General features: G+C 42.4%; 1 protein-coding gene across 1 annotated transcript in view; it reads right to left on the bottom strand.

Moving 5' to 3' along the window:
- The window catches only part of LOC108577345 (zeta-sarcoglycan), a 42,342-nt gene extending 39,492 nt beyond the window's left edge, over positions 1-2,850 (bottom strand). The window contains exon 1 of the mRNA XM_017940489.1: positions 2,575-2,850. Within this exon, the coding sequence (XP_017795978.1) occupies positions 2,575-2,850 (276 nt within the window). The remainder of the gene's footprint in view (positions 1-2,574) is intronic.
- Between the last annotated feature and the right edge of the window lie 7,311 nt (positions 2,851-10,161).

Here is a 10,161-nt window from a genome sequence, read left to right as displayed (position 1 = left end):
CTGGAGCTTGATAAACGTTCAACGTGACGGATGATTCAATTCGTCTTCTCATCAGCCATAACGGGCTCGCGCGAATAATATATCACTCCATTCAAAAAGCATCCGACGATATTAAAATCTCTACGCTCTCTCCATCACGCTGACCCTTCCTTTCATCCCAACCCATCATCGTCTGAACAAACCGTTCCAACTCTACTTAGCGGTCTAATCGAAGCTACTCGAGGAAAAGACAGTTTATAAATGCGACAAAACGTATTTACCATACGCTGATTCTTCTGTCAACACTCAGTCCCAAAATAACTGGACACTTTCTTTCCCGTTTTCCCAATATTTATGCATCTGAGCCTTTTCCTCCTTTCTTTCAATAACACCCCTGACGAATTCTTACCAGACCTTTTTTTCTGAGTGGGCCTTTTTCAGAATTTTCCAACCAAATCTCATTCCAATTCTCATCTTTTGTCAAAACCTAACCTTTTCCTTCCTTTCTACGATGCCGATAATCGATCCCTGACCGATCCTTATCAGGCCCTTTTTTCACGTGGCGCCTCGTCTCTCGTTTTCTCAGTATTTATGATTTTGGGCCTTTTCTATGAATTTTCCTCTCAAATCCCTTTTCTAAGGACATTCTTGTTCTCATTTTCCGTCAAAATCTAACACTTTCCTTTCTTTCTTTGGTAAGATCCCTGACCGATCCTTATCAGGCCCTTTTTCCACGTGGCGCCTCGTCTCTCGTTTTCTCAATATTTATGATTTTGGGCCTTTTCTATGAATTTTCCTCTCAAATCCTTTTTCTAAGGACATTCTTGTTCTCATTTTCCGTCAAAATCTAATATTTTCCTTCCTTTCTTTGGTAAGATTCCTGATCGATCCTTATCAGGCCCTTTTTCCACGTGGCGCCTCGCCTCTCGTTTTCTCAATATTTACACGTCTAGGCATTTTCTCTAAATTTTCCTTCCAAATCTTCTTTCTCAAGAACATCCCTAACTCTCATCTTCCGTCAAAACCACTGTACAAAAGGGGACTCTCACAAGGCCCAAAAACAGTAATTATCTATGTCTCTGCCCGGCTCTGAACTCCTGCATATGTAAGAGTATACTTGAACTGAAGGCGAGAGAGGGGCGTCAGCGAGTAGAAGGATGCTCGAAGAATGTACAAGAAGTTTTTTTTATATAAGATAGACACGAGAAAACAACTAAAAGAACAAATCGAACGGACAGGCAAACGGCCCAATAAATACACTTTACCTGTTTCTTTTAATCCTGACAGTATCATTTAATCCGCGCACCAAACCCTTGCACAAATATACTGAAATATTGTAACAGTGAAAGAACTTCGAATAAACTGAGATCCAAAATAATTCGTCTTGAGTGATTTGACAGTAGCCTGTAACACAGCGGGATGATCCTGCATGGGGACACCGGAGAATCGGGTTTCATTAACGAACAAAAGCCGATTCAGCACGCGAATTCTCGACGATGACGTTTGCCAGCCCTTTTGTATAACTGAAGCTCGTGTTCCTGGCTCGATGAATATCATACTCGGTGATCGAGGCAGCATCGCGCGATGAAATAACGCGAATGGACGTGCGAGTAGGCGCCTGAAAGGCTTGGATAGGAGGCTAGACGAAAGGACAAGGCCAGTGTTTTTACAAAAAACTGGCCGCTTGCAATGCCGGAAATAATTTCGGCGCGGGGAAAAAAGCTGGCTTCGTTCGCGGAAGAACGCCTGGATTATGAATTCTTCGTTCGCGTGGGCCGACCGAGGAGGATGAACTCGTGCTTTTGCTAGACTGGCTTATTAGCGGGACGTGATTTAGCAATGACAATTCGCCAAGGGAAATTTTTCTACGAACGTAACGGTGACCTTGTTTCTGAGTTAACGTAGATGGTATTACAGTCGTTTCTTTTCTTTCTGAAGAAAAATTCAAGCTCGTATACTTGATTTTTCCCTCTTTGAATCGTTTTCTCGAGGATTGCTTTGCTGGAAATATTCCGACCTTGAATTATTTATTTTTCAAAATACTATTAATTTTGTATCTTTTGTGTCTTTTGAGTTTCATTTTCCTGTTTTTATTACTATCATTGTTACTTTGTACTAAATTTTACTAAATTTTTAAATCATGACACTCGAAGCAGAATCATTTGTGTCCTATTCTATCCTTTACTTTTCTTTCGCTATTTCAGTAAAAGTACTTCGTACACTATTAAAAATGCAAAAAATATATTGCAACATTCGCAGAATATGAATTTACACAAAAAAAATTTGTGCAATCTGAGCGTTAAAGGGTTAAGACACTCACTGAATATGAAGCAAGCCTAAAACAGTCCCTACATACAAATTATTAAAATCCAAGAAAAATTACCCAACCCCCAGTTTCGTAATATAACGAGTGACACTAAAATCTGACAAAGAAGTGTAATTTAAATCGCACACAAACACTTTCTACACCGATATACATTTATATCACCACTATTCCAAAATTAAATCCTCGCTAGATTACCCCAGAGACAATTTCACTTTCAATCTCCGCGCGTCGGCGAACACGTGTTAACGTTATAACGTCAAAAGACTCACAGAACTGAATCCCATCACTTTGAGGAGCCACACGGTGAGCGCCAGGTTTAGGATCACGATGACCATCAGGGTGAGCACCAGAGAGTACAAACACCTCTTCCTCCAGCCGTACACGCCTAACCTGAAACCACCTTTACAGGACGCGGCGCCGGAAGTGCGGTCCTCTAGAATGGACGGTGTTGTCCTCGACGATGGTCCCGCGGACTGTCGTACAATGCTTCGACCGCCGGTCGACGTGCACGGCTCGTCCGACCAACCTGTCTGCCCTCGAGACATCCTGAAATTACAAACGAGCCAACTGAAACACCGTTCCCTCTACGCATGGACGAGTTTTAATACGGTAAACACGCGAAATGTCGCCCTTTTCCGACGGCTTTCGCATCCCTTTTCTCGTCGGATCCAACCTGAATTAATAAAGTTTTGATTGTTTTCTGGTTCTTTGACAATTCAAGGGTTACAAGCCGCAACGTTGCGAGTATCAAAATGGAAAATTTCGTGGAGAACCGAAGGGATTTCGAGCGTTCGCTGATAGGACACTAAGTTTTAAAAGGATGTCAAGATTAATTTAACACTGACCGTGCCACGCCTTGTCAAATGACCGGTTTTAAAATTTGATACGTAATTTTTTTTATTATTATCTGGAAGTGACGTGGTGTAAAAATAATTGTTACACTAAGGTTGCTTAACAAAAATGTATTTATTTAACCGATAACACTTAAACTATTTTTAATGTATAGGCGACACGATGCATGTAGGAAGCATGTCCACGACAAAACGCCTCGTGCCTTTTTCGGGGCTCCCCTAAGTAGCCCCTTTTTCTCTGGGAAAGTCTCAGGAAGTAGGGTCGCGGGCCTACATTGCTAAGGCAATATGTACTCTTGCCCTCGAGGACGAAGAAACCCGAAGATGTTTGGAAAACATCTCTCGACTCTTCGCCTCGAGGGTCAAGAGTCGCGAGGCCTAGCTACGTAGGCCCCCCGTGGCGGTCGCCACAATTATGTAAAGGCTATTTTCTGCGTGGTTGATGTATTAAACCGACAGTCAGCTGTGTTTCTTTCGGAAAAATATGATCTTTATTTTGTAACCGGTCACTTGACGACAAAATTTTCCAAGTATCGCGTGACGTTGTCTCAGAATCTGAAAATTTGCCGTTTACAGCATTGTGATATGCAACACTTTGGTGATGTTATCTCGGATTCTGAAAATTTCCCATTTACGTTTTGATATGGACTTCTCTGAAAAGAGGAACTTTATCTCGTAGAAATAGTAATTTTTATTGCTCTCGTTTTACTCCTAATTTCCATTCTTCAAAATTTCGGTCCATTTTGGGTCCAAAGACCTCACGTGTAACAATTTTTGTTACCAGCGCGTCATATAAACCTAGACAACAAACTTTTAACACAATGTTAAGAGAACATAAACTCGATAACAGCAAAATTTATTAAAAAGGTAAAAAGGCGATGGGTCAAAAAGAACCGAAGACCTCACCAAGGTTAAATTCATCACTGGAACGGCGAATACTTCCAATGAAGAAATTCACCCATCCAGAGACGTTCCGTATGTTAACGAAAAGAAACTAACCGAATAAAACAGTTCCGACTGAATAATGAAATCAATTAACACGTTCAATTTCGAAAAGCTTCAGATATATCCTCTCCGCTAGGCACGAACGAGTGCAGAATCCTAAAGAGTGACGCATAGTCGCATAAAAAGTAAGTTCAACGCGCAACAGCCAGCAATTAATAAGCCCGTAATTACCAGGCCATTCTTTCCCGATGATTTATCAACGATTTATGCCTGGCTCTCGCACACCGGCTGCTGGGAATTGGTCGTGGCCGTAGAAGAGAAGCAGAGGAACCAGCCGAGAAGACTGATCTCCTGGTTCTTACTTCTTGAAACACGAGCCTTCCTTTATACGTGCCTGGCGTCTAAAGAATCTACTCCTTTCCACTTAGTCCGTTTCTACGGACACGCGTTCCCTCCTCTCCCTCTCTCACCCGTTTTCCACACAATTCTACCGGAGTAGATTCGCGCGATTCTCGATCGGGGACGGAACGCGGAAGAAATCGCGAAATTAGCGCGGCAAATAGGGAGGGACTATAAAATTCGCCGCGATGCGAAACGAGGGTGGGACGCGGCGGATTATCAAACGGCAGATAATTAGCGGCGGTCGAGGCGCGCGCATGAGAAATGAAGGAGAGAAGGACGATTAAAAGGGGACAGAGAGCGGGTGCGTAAATGAAGTAAAAGGAGAATTTCTAGGTGAGAGGGATAACGAAGAGGGAGGATAAAGGAAAGGAGAGAAAGGAGTAGGACGGGAACTTATGTAAATCTGCCCGCAAAATAGCGGACGTAACTTTGCGTCCTAATCTCTCGGTCGCTGCTGGTCGGCTGACTCGAACGAATCGTCTTTTACTTACGCTTCCTTGCCTTGCTTCCACCCATCTTCAGCTCTCCTTCCGCGGATTGCTCGTTTTTATTTCCACGATTCGCGCGAGCCTGAAGAAGGGAAGACCGAGGGAACGGAGAGAACGATACAACGTCGCGAAGACAGGAGGTCCAACGAAGAAGACAGACGCGGACAGATAGAGAAAGAGAGAGAAGGGAAGAGGAACCGGTGTAGAAAAAGAGACACAAAGAGAGAAAACGTGGAGCAAGAGCTAAAATATTCAATGCTACCCCTCCGCCTTCTTGCGGATAATTATACCTCTCGCGGATATAAAGAGCTCGGTCGCTCGAAATTAAAAGCTCCGAAGATAAGCCCCCACGAGGGAAGAGGGCCGCCGCTAGCTTGCTTTTCAGGACTAGGAAGTGCACGATTTTCAGCAAGGGAACAGCCAGAACTGTGGAAGAGGGAGAGAGAGAGAGAGAGACAGAGAGAGTGGTCGACTATTATAGAGACGCTGCCACAGCTGTACGCCTCATCGAAGATTGTATTTAACGAGGGTCTTTAATCTGCCCGGCTTTTTCGGATTTCACGGCGATTTTCGATATTAATTTCTGGCGCCGGCAGACTCCGTAAACAAAATGCGGCCACGCGGAACTGAGCGACCGGAAGGCTTGACATTCTAGTTACTGGGAATTCGTGCTTTTGAGGGATACTTGGTGAACGCTCGGTAGAAGCGAATAAATGCTTTCCAGTTCATTATTACGGGTGATTTCTTGTTTTTCTCGGAGAATGCAACGTTTGTCAATCTCGAAATTATCGATGGAAAATTTGTTTGTCTAGTTTGGAACGAAAAATGAATTAATTTTATGCGTATATTCGAGTCCTGTTATGTTTTAAGGACTTTCGATTTGGGTTACGTATAATATTTTCAGTCTGGTCTACTTTCGCTCGCTTCTCTTGACTCCACGACTAGCGAGTCTTGCATAGAAGACTTATTTTAGTAAAGAGAAATTCGCTTGACTACTTTTATACGAAAAATAAATTCATTTCATGGGTATACTCGCGGTGGTATTTAATTTGACGCTGTTTTAGGAATTTCCGATTTGGGTTGCGTATAACCTTTTCATACGTTTTCTATTTTCACTTGCTTCTATTGGCTGAGAACTAAGTTTTATGTAGAAGTCTGATTTTAGTAGCTTTGTATATTATTCAAGATCATTTTCTAGTTCTTCTTGGACATTGTAATACTTTTCTGAACAAAGTAAGTGTCTTAATTTTCCATTAAAAATTTTTGCTTTAACTACAACGTGCAGTAATTCTTACTCCACCTTCGTCACTATACATCCTTCGAAAAGTATTCTAAATTTTACAGAAACACTCTATTCGTCGATACCGAATTTTCTCAGTCACCAACATGCTCGTCGCTTTCATCGTTCAATTCCCCCACACTTCTCCAACTTCGCCACTTCATAAACGAAAAACAACTCTAAACTTCGCAGGAACAGTTCATTCGTCGATACCGAATTCTCTCAATCACGAACGTATCCGTCGCTTTCAGCGTTGAAAACCGGCGTCGCCAGTCAATCCCCGCAATTCTCCCCGCGCGCGTCGTAAGGAACTTGGCGAATACAATGCAGCTCGTTGCTCAGTTCCGTTTCGAAACCACAGAGGCATAATCGTGGAAGTGTGCCTGGAACGAGCAGGCGACCGTTTCTTGCCCGTAAAACCGTACGAATATTTAAAGCCGTATCGAACCGGAAAGGGGGTGGTTTAACGCGCATTCGAAAGTCGTTATACACAGAACCGTAGCGAGAGAAACCAGGACACGAGGGCGAGATTCAGGTTCAAGGGGCAATTACAAAGCGGAAATATTCGCCGGATCATAAATAGCGTCGGACGTATGTTAAACGGTCGCTGGAACTTTTGACGTAGCGCGAAGTTAGCGCGGCCACCGCCATAATTTCACGGTTTCAAGCCCAAAGAGCATTACAAGTTGCGAAATTATCACTGCACTAACGTACGACCGTGTTACACGTTTTTTTCCTCTCGTCTCGTCTCCACGTTCGTTCTCCTCTCTCCTTTTGTCCACCGACCACGCAACTTCCGTGATAAATAGCGCTTTGTTCAAAACGAATTAAACGAGTGCTTACGCGCACGGAACCGCTCCGCTTGGAGTACCACTTGCTTTCGAATGCAGGACACGCGAGCTGCGACTCGCGATGCATTCCAACACGACGACGAAGATGAAAATCTTGAATGTAAGAGAAAAAAGAGGGGATCTGTATATGTGTATGAGCGCGATAGACGCTGAATTATGACATTCTAGGCGGTATCAATAAGAACGGTATGCATGGAAAGAGGGTGGATCTTAAGGAGATGTTATTCAATTGTATGTATTATAGATCGAAAGCAGAGCGCACCTATGGAATTTCTTTTGTGACGTCTGTACACTTGATTTATTCCAAGGAGACGTTCTTTAACGAGATAATAATAATAATGAGGGGAATATTGTGTTGTCAGAAAGATCTTAGTGTTCCATTCGGTGTGAATAATAAATATTACTGTCGCGTACGTTCTGTCTGTTGCGTACAACAGCGCAACTCGTACTTCGCACGCCGAATTAACTTTGTGCGAATAGTTTAATTCTAGTGGAAGACACTAAGAGCAGCATTCGAAGAATTTTTGAATTCAAATGCTAATGATTTTTATAAATCTGAGAAAGTGTGTAGAATCTTGTGGAAATAACTTTGTTTTAAATTTGATACAATGTACTTAAAGTTTCATTTCAGAAAACGACTTTAATAATAAGAATTTCGTAGCAAAACACGATGTCCTTCAAAATACCAAATCTTTTCGACTGTGCCGTAAACCTGATGGAAACTTAAGTCCTTAACAATTAAAAATTGTTGAGAGTACCACATGATAATTGGAAATGTCTTTGGCAATTCGAAGTGTCCTTGGAATATTTCAGCTGCAATAATTGTCAATGGAGTCGCTAATATATATAAGGTATCTTTAATAATCTGCTATACTTTAACACTAGGTTTCCGGACATTTCCTATATACCTATCTCTACGGACAGGCGTCAAATTGACGCATGAACGAGACCGCAAGATTTCTTTAAAAAGCAACTTATTTTATGTGAAAACAACATGTTATACACTATTAACTCATAAATGACACTGTCGCGTACGTTCTGTCTGTTGCGTACAACAGCGCAACTCGTACTTCGCACGCCGAATTAACTTTGTGCGAATAGTTTAATTCTAGTGGACTGTATAACTTATATTTTATTTTCCTTGACTATCACACCTAATGTACTATTTATTTAACGTTCAATGTTCGTGCTTCTATGTCTTGTGTCTAACTAACTTTTCGTTTTTAAAAAGATCCCGTCGATGCCTCCGAACAAACCGCATCGCGGGGGTGAGACACTCGGATAGGTGGAATTCATGTTTCGATAGTGGTGGGGAAGGGTGGCTGACACTACCTATTGGTTAAAATTAAAGGGGAGAAACTAAGCAAAAATGCCACCCCCCAGATCATTCGTCACTCTCAGGTACCGATCATACCCTTGAGTGACGCACGAGGAAGTTCCGAATGTCTCTAACAATGATTGTAGCAGACAATAGCCTTAAGAAACGCTTCGGCTCTGGTGACCATATGTATGAAAATTTACCGAAAAAAAGGGACGAAGCTTCTATCTCGAAAAAACAAGTTTATAAAAGGCAAGGCAAAAAGAACTACGATTGCCGTGGTATCATAAAGTTACTGTCGCTACGAAACGGCTAACGGCCTTCTAATAAAAATGTACTTATTTGGTATATCTCGAGGGTTAGGCGGCAGGTATACGCCTCGAGGGCTAAATAATCCTTACTGCTACGAAAAATTGAAGAATTTGAAAGGTCGCTACGCGACAATTACGTTAGGAATAAATATGCGAGAAATACTTGGAATTCGCGATATCTCTCTGCATATACATTTATGAAGTATCGATATGGAAAATGTTCGCGAGGAGATTCCACGCGAAGACTTCGATCCGAAAGTATTTGCACGAAGAATATGATTCGATGCATCGCCTGTTTCCCAAGAAGCCTTTACAGAATTCGAAGCTGGTAAGTTTCACGATTAACATGTACTACCCCGTGGAATATAACGCGGTGGTTGAAGTTAGCGGAGAAATGCGGCCGGCAGGAGAATAATTACTGCTCGTCGAAAATTCGAAAGGCTACTTGACTCCATCCGAAAGGTCAATCTTCCCGGAAACTCGTCTAAACTGGGATAGCACAATGGAAGGCAGCCTGGCCGATTACGATCGACAGGACTCCTTTGGACGGCTCGCGTGGCTCGAATAGGAGCAACGACCACGCTCCACGGGAATCTCGAGCATCCGTGCTCCGGCAGTTTCGAGAAGCTGATAGTTGAACGCTTGTTGTCGCGAATCACGCGAAAAACGATGCCTCGGATATCATCGGGAATTATTCTTGTTAAGGCTGGCCGCACACACAAACATGTACAGTTTTCGGTGAATCTTATTCGACGGTTTCTTGTTTATTTCGTGTTCTTCAACTCTTTGCTGTACGACTTTTTCCACGGTATCTCGGTTAACCCTCTATGGGCCGAATATTTTTCTTGACTGTAAAAGAATTTATGTAACGTAAAATTTGCAAATATCGACCTATAAGTGCAGAATAACAGTGAACTCAGCAGTTTCGACAATTTTATCATAACGAATACATATTGTAACTGTTCGACCGTACCGAGGACTCGAACAATGGAGCCCTACCATATCCACAAATAGTATATTTTCCGTAAAATTGGTCTCTCTCCTCGCCATCAGCAAATTGTTTTATTACCTTAGAAAGTCGAATACCCTACATCTGGACAACCACATGCACTACACTCATAAACCACCTTCCGACCTCAGGATTTTCTCATCCCCTAATATAACAATTTTAGCAACAATTTCCCCACTTCGACTCCACCAGACAAACCCTACCACACGTCCCAAACACCAATCAACCGATACTCCCACCACTTCTCACACATTTCACACCACCAATTACTGTACCCACCGAACTTATAAAAACACAAACACACACAGAAAAAGACAGATTCTATCCGAGATTCTATCACCAACTTTGAGACATCACGAAAAATAAAAAGTAACAGTCACCACCAATCAGCCAGTATTTGTC

Source organism: Habropoda laboriosa, unplaced genomic scaffold (assembly GCF_001263275.1).
Source record: "Habropoda laboriosa isolate 0110345459 unplaced genomic scaffold, ASM126327v1 scaffold697, whole genome shotgun sequence".
Classification (NCBI taxonomy): domain Eukaryota; kingdom Metazoa; phylum Arthropoda; class Insecta; order Hymenoptera; family Apidae; genus Habropoda; species Habropoda laboriosa.
The sequence above is the reverse complement of the archived record's forward strand: the minus strand, read 5'-3'. Positions and strand labels throughout refer to the sequence as shown.